This window comes from Mus musculus, chromosome 12 (genome assembly GCF_000001635.26).
Source record: "Mus musculus strain C57BL/6J chromosome 12, GRCm38.p6 C57BL/6J".
Lineage (NCBI taxonomy): Eukaryota > Metazoa > Chordata > Mammalia > Rodentia > Muridae > Mus > Mus musculus.
The window spans coordinates 20,614,714-20,632,162 of record NC_000078.6 but is presented as its reverse complement, the minus strand read 5'-3'; the positions used below and the strand labels follow the sequence as shown (position 1 = coordinate 20,632,162).

At 45.7% G+C, this 17,449-nt stretch overlaps 1 protein-coding gene and 1 pseudogene across 6 annotated transcripts in view; both read right to left on the bottom strand.

The window, feature by feature from the left end:
* LOC108167368 overlaps window positions 1-17,202 on the bottom strand; it is a 55,731-nt gene extending 38,529 nt beyond the window's left edge. For 5 of the 6 annotated variants that reach the window (XM_017315268.1, XM_017315270.1, XM_017315269.1 and 2 more), the window contains exon 1: window positions 16,734-17,202. In XM_017315268.1, coding sequence (XP_017170757.1) covers window positions 16,734-16,859 — 126 coding nt within the window. In that variant the 5' untranslated portion in view covers window positions 16,860-17,202. The remainder of the gene's footprint in view (window positions 1-16,733) is intronic. The other variant, XR_001780507.1, reaches the window with a different exon arrangement.
* On the bottom strand, window positions 16,733-17,131 carry Gm16476 (predicted pseudogene 16476; annotated as a pseudogene).

Here is a 17,449-nt window from a genome sequence, read left to right as displayed (position 1 = left end):
AATGACTCTGAAGCCTCAGGCAGTACTGATGTCATGAGCATATGCCATGCTAAAAGGATAGAATATAACCTATGTGCCCAGGGGTTAGACAGGGGGCCCCAATGCTGCTCAAAGGAGAAACAGAGGAGATTGGGAGGAAGGAGTCTGTGAGGGCAGGGATCTAGAGTAAGGACAGTGATCAGGGTGATAATTAATATCTAAATTATAAGATAAACAAAAAAAAGGAAAGAAAGAAAAAGGAAATTTTGAGTGTATATACACTTTCATCTTCCCTAAGATGAATCTAGAAAGGCTCCTGCACTGTTCAAATGTCTAAAGTCTCTGCTGACACTCAATACAATATCTTGACAGCCACATCAGTAAGCAAAGTTGCAAAATCAAACAGCAAGTTATATCTTTCCAACATAAAATGGCACTGAATACCCCTTCCCAATCCAATCGATAGGAATGTGCACACAGGGAGAGAAGATTGGACAAAGGCAAGAAAACCAGCAGGGCAAACACCAAATCCTATAGCTTTGTCTCAAACACATTGGACTTCAATTGCTAAAGGCATAGATGGTACTCTTCCTGTAACTTCTCATACATCTCTCAGTTTGGGTACTTCATCTCCCTGTAAGCATCTCTCCATGGCAGACTTCTCAATGTGTTAGTTTTCTCCACAACCTGTGGTCACCAAATGCAACTCAAGCATCAACCTCACCACTTAAATGCAAGGAACTCTCACAGAGTCTTCCCTGGGATCCTGACTTTGTCAAAAGATGGCTGGAGTGGTGCTAAACTGAAACCATAGAGAAAAAAAATCTATGACCGTGCTATTTTCATCTTTCAGTTTCCAGAAGCAGCACGGTATGGATGATCCTGTGAAGTTTGGCTTCTAAATTAATGGACCCTGCCTACCTTGGATCACATTTGCAGTAGGTTTTGTTTAAGGTTCCATTCTGGGATGAGGAAACACGTTGAATACTCCTTCCATTAATTTAAAACATGGCAAGCAGGAGGAAGTACTACACTCAGGGTACCTTCATAGGTATATACCCACAAGGGCATTTGCTCCACTAAGTTCATAGCCACTTTATTTATAACAGTTAGAAACAGGAAAGAATGCAGATGTTCCTCAACTAAAATGCGGACACAAAAACCATGTTTCATTTACAAAATGGGATGCAATTCAGGTATAAAAAACAAGGACGTCATGAATTTTGCAGAGAAATGGGTACAATTAGAAACTAATATCTGGAATGAGGTAACTCAGGCCCAAAAGGTCATGCATGTACATACTCACTTACAAGTGAATAATAACCATAAGTACAGAATACCCACACTGCACTTCATAGACCTAAAGACAGTAAACAAGACAAGGCACAAATGAGCATGGTTGAATCTCACTCAGAACAGGGTATGAAAGAGACAGAAGAGGCAGATGCAAGGGAGAGAACTGGATGGGACAGTAGTTAAGAAATAAGAAGGGGTTTTTATCATACAGATCTTTCACTTCCTTCGTTAGAGTCACGCCGAGATATTTTATATTATTTGTGGCTATTGAGAAGGGTGTTGTTTCCCTAATTTCTTTCTCCGCCTGTTTATTCTTTGTGTAGAGAAAGGCCATTGACTTGTTTGAGTTAATTTTATATCCAGCTACTTCACCGAAGCTGTTTATCAGGTTTAGGAGTTCTCTGTTGGAATTTTTAGGGTCACTTATATATACTATCATATCATCTGCGAAAAGTGATATTTTGACTTCCTCTTTTCCAATTTGTATCCCCTTGATCTCCTTTTGTTGTCGAATTGCTCTGGCTAATACTTCAAGTACTATGTTGAAAAGGTAGGGAGAAAGTGGGCAGCCTTGTCTAGTCCCTGATTTTAGTGGGATTGCTTCCAGCTTCTCTCCATTTACTTTGATGTTGGCTACTGGTTTGCTGTAGATTGCTTTTATCATGTTTAGGTATTGGCCTTGAATTCCTGATCTTTCCAGAACTTTTATCATGAATGGGTGTTGGATCTTGTCAAATGCTTTTTCTGCATCTAACGAGATGATCATGTGGTTTTTGTCTTTGAGTTTGTTTATATAATGGATTACATTGATGGATTTTCGTATATTAAACCATCCCTGCATCCCTGGAATAAAACCTACTTGGTCAGGATGGATGATTGCTTTAATGTGTTCTTGGATTCGGTTAGCGAGAATTTTATTAAGGATTTTTGCATCGATGTTCATAAGAGAAATTGGTCTGAAGTTCTCTATCTTTGTTGGATCTTTCTGTGGTTTAGGTATCAGAGTAATCGTGGCTTCATAAAATGAGTTGGGTAGAATACCTTCTACTTCTATCTTGTGAAAAAGTTTGTGCAGAACTGGAATTAGATCTTCTTTGAAGGTCTGATAGAACTCTGCACTAAACCCGTCTGGTCCTGGGCTTTTTTTGGCTGGGAGACTATTAATAACTGCTTCTATTTCTTTAGGGGATATGGGACTGTTTAGATCATTAACTTGATCCAGATTTAACTTTCGTACCTGGTAGCTGTCTCTTGTGAGACTATGCCGGGGCCTAGCAAACACAGAAGTGGATGCTCACAGTCAGCTAATGGATGGATCACAGGGCTCCTCTACCCAAGGAGCTAAAGGAATCTTCAACCCTATAGGTGGAACAACATTATGAACTAACCAGTACCCCTGAGCTCTGGACTCTAGCTGCATATGTATCAAAAGATGGCCTAGTCGGCCATCACTGGAAAGAGAGGCCCATTGGACACGCAGACTTTGTGTGCCCCGGTACAGGGGAATGCCAGGGCCAAAGGGGGGGAGTGGGTGGGTAGGGGAGTGGGGGTGGGTGGGTAGGGGGGACTTTTGGTATAGCATTGGAAATGTAAATGAGCTAAATACCTAATAAAAAATGGAAAAAAAAAAAAAAAAAAAAAAAGAAATAAGAAGGGGAGTGTTAGGAACAATTGTGGTAAGAGACAAGAGAATGCCAGAGAGCCAGGAAAATGAAATGAAATCAGCAGATGGTGGGAGGGAGCGGGGTTAGGGTGGGGGCACCTGTAGAATGTGCCTGAGACTATGAATGGGAGGGCACAAATGCAGCTAGGGAGTTGATCTTAGCTGAGATAGATAGCATTGAGTTATGGACCATGAAGAGGTGACATCTTGCAGTCAGGCAGAACCACCAGTGAAGTGTTCAGTACACCAAAAAAACCAAAAACCTTTTCTCCCAAAATTTGTTCTGCTGCAAGTAAGGCAGGCACAAAGTTGAAACAGAGACTGAGGGAATGGCCAAACTATACCCTGCCCAACTGGTAACCCATCCCATGGGCAAGCACCAAGGCTGGCATTACTGAGGATAATTTGTTATACTTGCAGATAGTAGCTTAGCATCATTGTCCTCTGAGAGTCTCCATCCAGCATCTCACTGAAACAAATGCAGAGACCCACAGCCTAACATTGGACAGGGCTCAGGGAGTATTTTAAAAGATTGGGGAAAGAATTGACAGCCTCTGAAGGAATAGGAAGTCCATGAGGAGACCCTCAGACTCAACTAACCCGGAACCTAGGAGACTCTCAGAGATGGAGCCACCAACCAAAGAGCACACACAGGCTGGGATGGAGGCCCCCACCATATATGTAGTGGATGTGCTGCTCAGTCTTCATGGGGTCCCCAACATTCAGAGCGGGACATGTCCCTTAAGCTGTTCCTGTCTGTGCAAACTGTTTCCCTAACTGGGCTGCCTTGTCTGACCTCAGTGGTAAAGGATGTGTCTAACCCTGCAGAGACATGACATGCCATAGTTGGGGGATACTCAAGTGGTTCCCACCCTCCCTGGGGAGATAAAAGGGAGTCAGTGATGAGGGATTGAGGAAGGTGGAATGGGATGGGTGTAACAATTAGAATGTAAATTGAATAAAGAAATAGGGGAAGTCTGGTCCTGGTGGAGCACGACTTTAATCCCAGCACTCTGGAGGCAGAGGCAGGGGGATTTCTGAGTTCGAGGACAGCCTGGTCTACAAAGTAAGTTCCTGGACAGCCAGGGAGACACAGAGAAACTCTGTCTCAGAGGAAAAAAAAAAAAAAAAAAAAAGAAATAGGAAGATTGAACAAATACTTATCAATCACATAAAAATATACAAATCAGGCAATATTTTTGTTTGTTTGTTTGACCTACTCAATATCTCAGGGCATAAGCCAAGTACAAAAGTTTTCTGGTTTTTTTTTTTTTTTGGCCAAAATATCACGGAAATGACCTCTTCCTAAAGTTTTTCAGTCTACTTTCCACTGAAATAGTATGACCTCAACTTCGTGTGGCTGCATTACTATCAACACTCCAATCTTCCAGACCCTATGGGAACAACTGATTAAGCTCCATGTACACGGACACATTTCTGACAGACAGGTCACTGACACAAAGAACAGCAATGACACATCCTAACAGCGGTCTTTCAACCCTTCCAATGGGAGTCCTGAGGGTCTTGGGGTTCCAGTCAAAGCATCAAGGTTTTATGCCCAACTCACAGAAACTGCAATGATCAGCACAGAGCCGATTGCAAAGCAAACACACAGAGGTCGTTTTTATGAGCTCAGTAACAAGGACTCTCAGCAGTCAAACTTTCATTAGGTACAAACTGAGAGATCAAGTCTAGAGGTTTTGTGAATTTATTGTAGTTACACCAAGATTGGGGAGTTTGCATACAAATCAGCATTGTTAATATTTTAAAAATTGTATGTCTGGCATAATGTGCAGGAACCAAGCAAGGGAGGACAAAAAAAATCTGACAACCATGATGGGTAAGCTGTTTCTGTTTTTGTTTTCTATAGGAGGTCTTAGTTATCTCTATGTAGCTTGACCCTGCTGATGTACCTTAACTGGCTGTTGATAAGGGGATTTTGTCATGGGATTTTTGCTGGAATGTACAAATGTACATTCTCAAAAAGCAAACTGTTTGGGATTTACAAACTCATCTCTGTTCCTAACCCCCTGATTATAGACAGAAACTCCTGGTTAACCACAACCATGCCTGTCTGTAGACTAGACTTTGTCCAAAGACCTACCTCACTATCTGTTACTGCAGACCCTAATATCAGCTGCCCTTAACACTGGAAAAGAGTAGCAGTGGAAATTTCCTCTCCTCCTGGGCAAGCCTCCTATAGATACCATAGACAATCCCCACCTGCCCATCCATTCCTGCCTCATCCCTGTGTCTCAGCCCCCACTTGGGCTGATACTCCCTGTTCAACCACATCCATGCCTGAAAGGACACAAGGTAAGCTTCCATAGATCAACTTCATGATTGATTGATTTACCCCAGATTCAATTTTCCCTGTTGTTCCAACATTATATTAAACACCATGGGCTGCTTGACCTCTCTCCTGACTATGTCTCCTTGTGGATTACTAAGATCTTCTGTTCCTGCCTGTTGCTTCTCCCAGATTTTAATATCACAAAGCATCCCCTGTTGAGTATACCCACAAAACAGGTCAGTAAAATAGGAAACTGTCAGTGAACACTCTCTTCAAATCCATGCATCAAACAGTAACCCAGGAACAAAACTCCCACCCAAAAAGACAAACCCAGAGGCCAGTACCTAGGTCAATAATCACCCAAACAGAGATGGCTACACACCAGCATAGCAACATAGAGAGTAACAGCCAGGAACAATTGCAACCAAGAAATCCAAGCTATGCCATCACAGCAGGTCTGATAAATTAAAGCATCCAACAGATAAAGTGCAAAAGAGGTTGTTTGGGGGAAGGGAGAGGAGTGAGAACCTGGGGAAGGGATAGAAGTACACAAGAGGACCTGCAGACAGGCACACAGACAGGGAGGAGAAAGAGAGCCATGAGGGGAGAGATGACAGAGAGTGTGCATGTGCAGAGAACAGAGACAGAAACAAAAATAGAGAGCTGCTATAGCTGGTGGTCCATGTATATAAAGCACGCCTGACAACAGACACAGGGGATGGAGGCAGGAAATGACATAAGCTGTTGCTAAGTCCCTAAGAGCAGGACATGAGATTACCTGTACACTGACAGCTACAGAGGCAAGGTTCACCCACAGAACAGGAAAGGAAGACAGAATCTCAGGGATTCAAGACTAAGAGAAAAAATTGATATCTCAGTTAAAAATGTGGATTCTAAAAGTTTCACGGCAATAACCAACTGTGACTTCTGCAAAATATGTGAAGGCGAAAATTACAAACAATTGGAATAGAAGAATATCAGCTCAGAGGTCTATAATTTTTCAATAAAACCACAAAAATATTCTGAAATTATTAAAGTCCCTTTCCCAAATAATAATCAACTCATTAAACATGTGATGCAAAAAAAAATATGAAAAAAACTGCAACAGAAAAAAAATTAACAAAACAAAAACAAGTATAATGTATGAAATCAGACCTATTAGATTTTTACCTGTCTTTGTAATGTATACTAAAAGACAAAGGGGTTTGGACACCTGTGCTACAGACTCAAAGAAACCACCCTTGTTTTCACAAGCCAGCTTAACTAAGGTCCAAACGATTTGGGCAATGATAGGCAAGTTATTAGAGGTCACCCCTGATGGAGCAAGTGAGGAGCAACAGGAGAGACCTCACAGGTGCTCACATATGGCTTATACTTCCCATCCAGCCCCAGAGAGGACTCACCACCCCAGCTTCCACTGCTCAGCACCCTGCCCCTACCCTCTGTGGGCAGTAACCCTGTGCTCACCATGCCTGGAATTCAGAGCTTCCCTGAGGTCCTCTCACAGCACCCAACAGCAGAGCTCAGAGCAGGACACAGAACCATTCAAGCCTGCACAGCCAAAGTGAACTTGGGGAAAGGCACCCATAAGATCCTGCCTCCTTGTCTGACTGGCAGGTCTGCCTGTGGAGACCTTGATTGGCCAGTGGGTCTCACCCTTCTTCAAGGTTAAAGTGTGCTTCAGGTCCAGGGCCACACCTTTTCCAGATCTCGGGTGTGGTTTGCACTACATTAGCATTTGAGCCAGCCCCCCAAGAGGACTCTCACCCCTCCCAGCTCTGGGGGAGAACTCAACATTCATGTGGGGCATTGGGCTATGCACAGACAGGTTGGTCTTCAGTTGAGCTGAGGTCTGAACCCTGGGAGGGTGATAATTCACTTGACAAGGAACGCATCAATTCCCTCATGCTTCTGGAACTCAGGCTCCTGCCTAAGTTACCGTCCCCCTCCCCCACCCCCACCCCAGCCACCACAAGAGAAGCCTGGCTAAAAGTCAGGTAGGCAATATCCCAAGCTTCTGACCTTCAGGCTAAACTCCTCCACAGTTACCTAGCAACAGTAAAGACCATAAAAAGGGCTGTTCAGCCCTGCCTATCTCTCTTGCTCTCACTCCTTCTATCTCTTACCTCTCACTTTTTGCACTGTTCTCTCCGCTTTCCTTTCTCTTTATCCTCTCCCCTCCTCTCCTCTCCCCTCCCCTCCCCTCCCCTCCCCTCCCCTCCCCTCCTCTCCTCTCCTCTCCTCTCCTCTCTCCCTCTTACTCTCTTTCTATCTAGCCTTCCCCCTTCTAGTCTTCTAGGGGGGACTCTCTCTCTTCTACCTTCTCTCTTTCTTCCTGCCTTTCTATAATAAAGCTCTAAAACCATAGGATGTCTCCATTCATCAAGGCCCACTGAGCTTGGAGGATGGGATAGGCTTTCTCGTAATGAGCCGATTCTACTCTCCAGATGAAAGGCCTTCATGTGCTCCCGTCCAGATCCACTGTGCTCTCTCACCGGTGTGGGAACCTCTCATTCCTCATCCCTCTCTCCCATAACCCCAGGCCTTTAGGAAAGTAGCCCCGGGGCTCCCAGGTTGGGCTGCCCCTTGTTCAGACCCAAAGAGTGGGTCAAAGGCTTAGATGCCCACCCAGGGCTGAGCAGAGAGTGTATGGCAGCTCTCCCACATCTCTGTCCAGAGCATAGGTGGAACTCTGGCAGGACGTGAGCCTTCCCCCTCTTTCCTTTCTTGCCCAGGGCCCCCTTTTAGTTCCCAACACATTCCAGCTCAGGCTAGTCAGCTGCCTGCCCCTGTTCTCTGTGAGCAATGATCCTGCATTACCAGGACCTGTCTTGAGACCTTGCCTGAGCTTGCCTCACATCACTTGCCTTCTTCTTCCTGAAATCCAGGGGAAGAGCATGCATAGCCCATTACCCAAGGTGCAGTGGGGTTATCAATCTGAGTGGGAGGGAGCCCAGGCAATGAACATTAAAGAGGGATTTTAGGAAACAAGAGTTCTGTTTGTGGCTCAGTGCTGGGCTCAGGGAGACTGCAGCTCCCTTTCCCAGATGATAAGTACCAACCAACCCTGGGAGGAAAGCCAGAAACATAAGGGAAACACTGTTGAGCCATCTTGTTAGCCAGCACATCACCATCAGTGGCAAAGTAGAGAAAAGCCACAGTTGTATTAGGACAGGTTCTCTAGATAAACATATCTCAAATCAGAATAAATTTCTCTGTGGATACAGAAAGGAAATTTAATAGAATGTCTCTCTACTGTCTAATATAGAAAGGTTCTTGGCCAAGGGAACTTAGAAAAATCAAGGATGGGTTATCTCATGTTGCAGGTTATTACAGCTGATATTCACTATGTACCAGAATTCTGAAGAAATAAGTACTTTCCAATGCCAATTTTAAAAATCAAACTAGCAAATCACCTTTTCTAAAATACAAAAATAGGGCAAGTATAAAAAATGAAAGAACAACCCTGTTCATTGTCTTTTATGTGTGTAGGATGCCAAAAGAATCTATTGCCTAGATTGAAGGTGGATCTGACCATCTCAAAAGATCAAGATTAAGAAATGGTTTCTCACTTCAAAAGGTATACTGAAGACATTTCCCTCATAGTAAGCAGGGTTAGACTTAGGGTTAGGCTATTAGAGGGTTACAGTTAGGATTAGGGTTCTTAGTGTTAGGGTTGTTAGAGGCAAGGCAATGGTCAGGAAGCAGGGGTGAGCTGAACTGGAAGGTTTATTACTTATTTGTTAGTAATTTATTCTTTGACAATTTCATATGTGCACACAGTATATCTTGATTGTTTCTATCTCTCATTCCTACCTCTACCTACATCCTCTCTGACACTTGCGCCTTCATGTCTCCATTATGACTTCTTTTTCCTCCTAGTTCCCCCATTTCTCCTCCCTCTCCATCCCTTCCTCCTCCTCCTCTTTCTCTTCTCTTCTTCCTCCTCCTCCTCCTTCTCCTTCTTCATCACAATCATCATCGTTACTAAGTTCACTTAGTGCTGCCTGATGGAATATTACTCAATATCTGTTAGGCTGGATCTTGTGCATATAAATGGAATGGCACTGCCCAGGGTGCAATTGCCGCATAATACCCAGAAAACAAGTGTTTTACCAAATGTGTCCCTTGATGCTCTTTATACCCCCTCTTCTGCCATGTTCCTGTGGGTATTAGTTTTAGAGACTTTTTCTTTGATCTGAGAAGAATGGATCCTGATGATTAGGACAGCCCTAGGTGGAAGGTATGTTCCTAACAGTTACCTTAATTGGCATGGTTTAGCTTGTGCCCCTCTAAGAAGCAGCAGCCACCATACACAGATCTCCTGGCCTGGAAGACCCAGTCTGAGTCCATTCACTATGAGGCCTTTATGTACACAACCCAGATGGTTTTCTGGAACCCACAGCACTAAGGGACCAGGTATATTATTAGACAACTCACTCTGTGGCAGTGAAGGCCTCTCAGTAAACGCCTCTAGAGGCTACGGAGGCAGCTCAGTTGGTAGAATGTTTGCCTGGCATTCAAGAGGCCCAGGGTTTGATCCCTGGCACACATAAAACAAATATGATAACACATGCTGTAATTGCAGCCTTCCAAGGTGAAGGCAGAGGCAGGAGGGTCTGAAATCCAAAGTTATATTTGGTACATAGAGTTCAAGGCAACCCTGAAGCCCTGACTAAAAAGTAAAACAAGAGAAGAAAAGCCTCTAAAAAAGGGCCTCTGATGCCTCCCCAGGGGTTAGAACTTGATATCTCTGGAGTTGTCAGTCTTGGCGCTCTAAGTTGACAACAATGGAAGCTGGCCTGCAGAGACTCAATGAACACCAGCTTGCACTAAGGAAACCCACCTCTGTACAGTGAAAGGACATTGAAGAACCAACCAGAGTGGTCAGAACTCCTGTTTTGTCAACTGCTGAAACCCAGAGTCACATGACTCCATGGTGCCTATATGACCTCTCTCAAAAAGAAATAATCTTAAATGAGCCCATTTAATGCTTTCTTACTTTACAATTACTTTTCTTTATTCTTTGAAATTGTAATATAATCTCATCATTTCTATTCTCCAAACCAACCCACATATCCCTGCTTCCTCTCTTTCAAATTCATAACCTCTCTTTTCCTTTGTTATTTTATACATATATGTATATTCCCTAAACATGTAAACACAGCCTGCACAATCTGTATAATATTATTTATATGTCTGGCTTCGGTGCTGACCATTTGGTATTAGGCAACCAACTGGCAAAAGCACATTTTCTTAACATAGAATTAAAGCTCATAAAAATGCTAGTTATAGCCAGGTGTGGTGGTGCACGTCTTTAATAACAGCACTCAGGAGGCAGAGGCAGGTGGATTCCTGGGTTCGAGGCCAGACTGGTCTACTAAGTGAGTTCCAGGACACCCAGGGCTATACAGAGAAACCCCATCTCCAACCCCCCCCCAAAAAAACCCCAAACCAAAAACAAACAAACAAACAAAAAACAAAAACAAAAAAGACTGCTTTCAATACAAGTCCTCCAGCCAGCCAATCTGCAGTGTAGACCTGGTCTCTACCACTAAGGCATGCTGGACAGTGCCACTTTTACCTTGGGGATGATAGGAGACCCATGCTTCAAGTACCAGGGAATGACACCCAGTTCAAAGGACACTTCTGCACTGACATCACCGCAGCATCCAAATGAACCCCTACTCCTTTGCTGGTCTCCCCACTTTTCTCCTAGGCCTAGGAACAAGCACTGAAATGTCTTTAAACTGTGAAGCAGTGACTGGAGAAATGGTTTATTGTAAGAGCTCTTCTGGAGGTACCAAGTTTCATGCCCAGCACCCACAACCAAGCAATTCACAGCTGCCTACAACTCCAGCTGCATAAGCTCTAAGGACATCTGCATTCTGAGTGTCACACACAGATACAAATAAATAAAAAGTAAATTCTAAAGAGGAAATCAGACCATGGGAGTCTGAGCCCCAAACCCTCTAAACAGCTTCCCACCACTCCACAACCAAAGTGCAAATTCTCTCCCCAAGGTAAAGAAAGCCCAGTGCTATCTGGACCTAAGCCACCCCTCCACACAGGCCCCTCTGCTCTCCCTCCCTCTGATCACAGACCTTCTCTCTGCCCTGATACTCACATCTCAGCCCTTTTCCAGGACTCCTCTATGCCCAGGTCTTTGCAAGCAGGCAGCCTCTACATTCCAGACTGCTCAAAGGTCACCTCTGCAGAGATGCCTGTCTTGACTTCAGTTTCCTCCCCTCCAAAACCACATCCTATCCCCAAGTTATGCATAACCTTGATTCATCACTACCTGGCACACAACATGACATAATCACCTGTCTATCAGTGATTATCAACTAGGGAGGAGCCTTTTACAAATATAAAAGCTCCAGGCCTCACCCAAATCTTATCAAATCAGAATTCAGGAGAGCAGAACCAGGTTCTTCCAGTCCACAGACACCCCCTCCCTCACCAGGCAACTCTGAACACAGCCAGGACTCTGGGCAGCCTACAACAGTACTTTCAAACCCTGGTGCACACACTGCTCCTGAGAGTGCTATTAAAATGCACACTCTATTTCCACAGCTCTGCCATGGAACCTGAGGCTCTGCAAGTTGCACACCACACTGACTGGTGCTGTCAGGTGAAGCATTTTGCAGTTGCAAGGGCCTAAAACTGTGCTCATCAACAAGACTTCCTACAAGTATGGAGAACAAAGTCCTGAATCTACATCACACAACAGAGTGGCCACCAACCCATGTGGCCACCAAGCATCTGAGACAGAGTAATGTTAGCAAAGAGCTGACTTCATTCTTGGGCTACAATGCTGACCAAAAGCCAGAAGTGCAGTTCCCCACCATGAAAGGCCTCTGTAAATTCTTGGCCTAAGGAGCCTTCTGCAGTCTGGATGGATAGGGAAATTCCACCAAAGGCCTAGTTGATCACCAACCCAAGAGTGGATAAATATTTCTCTAAGGTAGGGACACAGATATGGAAGACTGGATTAAACCACCTTGGAGCCTCTTACACCAGGCTTCCATTCAAGGCCCTTTCATCCACATCCCTGATCACATGTAAGTGGTCCCAGTCTTCCTGTTCTCTACATCATCACCACAGATGCTCTGATCACATGTAAGTGGTCCAGTCTTCCTGTTCTCTACATCATCACCATAGATGCTCTCGCAGACATGACCTCACGTCACTGATCTGCCTGGAGAATCGGTTTCTCCCCACGGAACCACAGATTCTTTCAAAGAGAAGAGATGTCTAATCCCTTCACCTAACACACAGCAGCAGGTCCCAAATGAACCACAGCAAGAGCTGGGATGCACAAGGAGTGGTATCATAGTAACTGCACTACTAATCATAAAAGAGAAACTGAATTCAGCTGGAGGGAAACCAATTACACCCTAAGTGATTCAAGACGTTCCAGAGACACCAATTCAGATTTCCGGGCAGCATAAAATGATCGCCTGTTAACCTACTCCCTTCTAAGGATACACTGAGAAAAAGGGGGCATCCTTCTGACCATAGATTCAAAATCTGTTAGCCTGGGATTCTGAAGGAGCTGGTTTACAAACAAGTCACAAAGGACTACAACTCAGAATCAAATGCAAGGCCAGTTCCCACTGGAACTGCTGGGCAGAGCCTGGGCCAATGAACAGCATCCCTTGGGAGTCTGTACAGTCTAGATGTTCATTCTCCTTTGGCAGTTAGAACAGCAAAGCAATTTCCAAGATAACCAAGGACAACAGAATAAGAGACTCATGGCCATGGAAGGAAAAAGTTAAATTTTAATACTTAAGAGTCAATATCAAATTTATTTTTAAAACTACATCAATGCCAAATAAGCAGGGTAGGAATGAATGGAGCTATGAAGAAGCCCTAAGAAACAAAAGGACTGTCCCAAGAATGCACACAATGTTTCTCTATTTCCAGAGTATTTTGAAGTAACCAGAGGCTTAAAAAAACTAAGATACAAAATCAAAGCTGGGAAGAGGGTGGGGGGTGGCGCAGCTCGGTTTTCAGATTTATGCCACAACTACTAATTTCCTCCCTTATTTCCAAAGCACAAAGCTGACACCAGTTGCACTCTGCACTTTGCAAACTGTGCAAAGTAAGTCACCCAGAGAAAGTCATCAGGAAGTGAAAAGTTTCAAACCAGCTACACTCTCACCTGTTACCAAGACAATAAGCTCCTTAGAGAGAATGCATGGGGGCTGGGAAGACAGCTTAGGGGGTCAGGTGCTTGCTGCACAAGCTTGTGAACCTGCTGGGGATCCCCAGGATTCAGGGGAAGCAGAGACAGGCTGTGGGGAACTGACTCAGCAAAGCATTGCAAGTTCAGCCTCTGGCCTCAGTCAGCATAGGAGCCATCACACACACACACACACACAGGCACACCTAGGGGGAGGGACAACAATTTCCATTTATATGCACACCTTCATCCATTCATCCATTTTTTTCTCCCCTGCTCCATTCTCATTCCAGGGTCTATACAGTAACTACAGTGAAATCTGGTAAAGCAGCTACCATTTACTAAGTCTACTGGGTACTGTACCAGAATCTTCAGAAGTAGACATGATTATCTAGACTGTGAACTGGACTGAAAACGGTAAAAGTATCTATGGGCTGTTACGGTCTCATCCCAATTCATACAACTGGAAAGTGATGGAGCCTGACTTGGAGGTGGCTGATCTAGCTATGGGCAGTTTTGAGAAAGCACCATAACTAAGCATTAGATAACGCCATGCAGTTTGAGAAAGCAGCATCCAGCCAAGTTTAAACTCCACTTGCTGTGTCTATAACCTGAACTAATCTCCTAGCCTCAAATTCCTTATCTGCACAGCAGGGATAGAGATTAAACACAACAGTTTGATACCTGTAATACAAGTCAGGCACTGGCTAACTACTGACATTCTAGCTACAGGTGTGCAAGTCAAGAAAGCCTATTTCAGGGGCTGGTGAGATGGCTCAGTGGGTAAGAGCACCCAACTGCTCTTGTGAAGGTCTGAAGTTCAATCCCAGCAACCACATGGTGGCCCACAACCATCCTTAATGAGATCTGACTCCCTCTTCTGGAGTGTCTGAAGACAACTACAGTGTACTTACATATAATAAAAATAAATAAATCTTAAAAAAAAAAAAAAGAAAGAAAGCCTATTTCAATCAGAAAATGACAACAGCTAGACATATTCTCCATTGGGAGCAATCAGGTTTGCCAAAGTTAATCAGATAAGTTTACTAATTCCATAACTCATTTAAGTAGAAGGCCAGGGACTTATTTTTTTAGTTGTATTTCTATGAAATGCGTAACTTTTTGTATGTCACAAAACCTACCCTAATGTCTCATCTGACCATAAAAAGACATTTGCTTAAAGTCTAAGTATTGTAAACATGGTGTGTTATTACACTAGACAAAGAACAACTTTTTGTTTTGGAAGTAAATATTAAATAATGTAGGAGGAGAAAGAAAGCATTATTTTAAGTAATCCACACTGAGTCCTTTCACCCTTCAAATCAGTTCATACACACTATTATCTTAGAGTGGATGCTGGCCTCACTTAAAATGAGATAAGCCTGCAAAGAGTTCAGGTTTTCACTGTTTCCAACTCAAATCCATTTTCTGCTTTGGAGGCTGAGTGAAGCCAGCCTGCAATTTGACAGAATGACCAAATCGAGTCTCTCTTTAATCTACTCAGTAACTGAGCTCTTGGGTAATCTCCTGCACTGCATGCAAAAGCAGCTTTGGGTTCATCCAAAATAAACTAAAATTAATCAGAGAGAGGCCATGCCAACTTTAATTGCAACTCCTATTTGCCAGGCTTTCCAACATCTGCCAGTATTACTGATACCTAACTGATTCAATACAATGAAAGAAGCGTCCTAACTTTATAAATATGGGCTGTCTTTTAAGGACATCACACACAAGTGTCCTTTCCACAGAGGGAATCCTACCTTTTTGGATGTAATCATTTTCATAAGCATTAATGATGTATTTTCAAAACACTGTGACTATCTTCCTAGTGCTTTTCAAGGGCCCTCAAGGGGGAGGGGCTCTCATCCCCCTCATCCCCCACCTGCCTCATTAAAGGCATCAGTGGCACCTAAAGGCCAGGCTGAGAAAAGTGGACTAAAGCAATCTGCTCTCACTGAACTCACTACAAAAGATTTACAAGCAGATCTTTGGGAAGAGGGGTGAGAGGAAAGAAAGGAGACGAGGATGAAGGAGAAGAACGGATACCCTAGCTCACTTCCAAGAGCAGGATGCTGAACCTAGTATTTTTCATTGAGTCTAGTCCTGACTGTGTAGGTCTACAAAGACAAATATTTTACACGAAAGAACAATAGTCTAGTCCCCCACCCCACCCCACCCCCTGCCCAGGCAAAGCCTAATAGCAAATGCTTTGTTCAAGCAAGGGGAAAGGATGTAATGACATAGCTTAATTTAAAAGCTCTCTGAACACCAGCCTCTGACACAAGTATTTTAAAATATGTACCTTGATGTTAAAATTCTGAGCAAAGGAAATGTAGTCATCGGTTCACTACTACTACACATGTGTGTCTCGTTCTCCAGCTACCTTTTGTGAGTCCAGCTGGACGCACAATGCCTACAGAGCCGAAAACACAAAACTCTAAATTCTGTTGGGGAGGTAAAGAAAATGATGTAAGTGAGGCTTTCCCAAGCTGTGGACAGCCGTGGTCCCTGGACTCACACAGCCTCTTCCAAGCCTGCTTCAATTTTCAACCCAAACTGCTTCCTTCTCGCAGTCCCTCTTCCCCAGGATCTGGAGAGCTTTCTGCTTAGCCACTCAATACAATGACTATGCAGGCCCTTTCCAGGTTAAGGGCACAGGAGCTGATCACACTGTCAACAGACACCACACAGGTAGCCCAGAAGCGGCCACCAAAGACCTTTTGGACCTCAAAGAGACCATTCTCCACATCCCTCTACAGCTCTGCTCTGTTGCAAGTAGTGGGAACTGCCAGGCCTCCCAAGATGGGATGGGCACCCGTGCCTAAGCAGCTTGGGGTCCCTGGATCTGCTCTACATGGTGGCTCAGAAGCCACAGCTGCCCCCGCCGGGCTACGTCCGGAACAAGTTGGAGAGGTCCACGCAGGGAGAGCCATCACTCCGGGAAGCAGAGCTCGCAGGGGTCCCCGGCTCGAAGCCACCACAGACTCTACAGCCGAAGTTGACCTCTCTGAGGATGGGAGCAAAGAACCTGAAACCCTGCGAGGGAAATGGGAACAGACAGGAGCGTTCCCAAAAAAGGCCCAAGGTGGCCAAGCAGCCTCTCCCTAGAGCAGGGAACAAAGGGTTTCTGTGTCGGGCACTGCTGGTCCGGCTGCGTCCGGCTTTGGGGTACCAGAAACTTTTCCCGGGTGTGGGCGCAGCCGGAGAGCACTGGGTATCGGGCACCAGGCGCGGAAGCCTAGCGGGTGCCCAGGGCGCAGCGCGATCCCCGCGACCCTAGCCTCCCGCCCGGCGCCGGCTAAGCTACCGCTCACCTCCTCGATGGCCGCCGCGGTGTTCCGGCACTGGGCCGTGCCCATGGTGAAGCTAGAGGCAGTGGGTGCCTTGTAGTCCTCAAGGGCCTCGGCCACGAATTCCGACACGGAGATCTGGTCCGGCATCGCCAGGGCGCCGGGGCGCGGACTGCGGCCGCCTCAGTCGCCCAAGGCGCGGGCTCCGACCCCGCCGCCGCTCGGGGACTTGAACAAAGAGAAGCGCGGGAGCGGAAGTCGCCGCGGGGCGCGGGAGCCACCGCGGCAGGCCCGGTGGCAGCAGGGGCGCACGCAGCCCGCAGCTCTGTCCGCTGTGCTCCGGGAGCTGCAGCTACCGAGTCCTCTGCAAAGGAGCCCAGACGGGGGCGCGCACAGTCAAGGGGAACTGCGCGCCACCAAGCCACTGTCCGGGACGCCTCCCGCGGAAAGGGGAGGGCCCGGCTGGGGAGGGCGCGGAGGACCGCCCAGCGGGGCGGGGCGCAGACCTGACCACCAATCGGGTCGCCCGCCGCTACGGCGCCGCCAGGAAGCGGAGGCCTCAGCAAGGAGGGCTATGTGCGATCAGGGCCTGTCAGTGGCTGTGGGCTGCTGCATTACCTCTGCCTTCCGGACGTGCTTGGGTTCGAGGGCGCGCCCTGTTCTGGACTGCGGTGCCCGGCTCCCACCCCGCACCCGCCATGACCTCTAGCAACATTTCCCAGAAGGCGTGGAGTGGATCC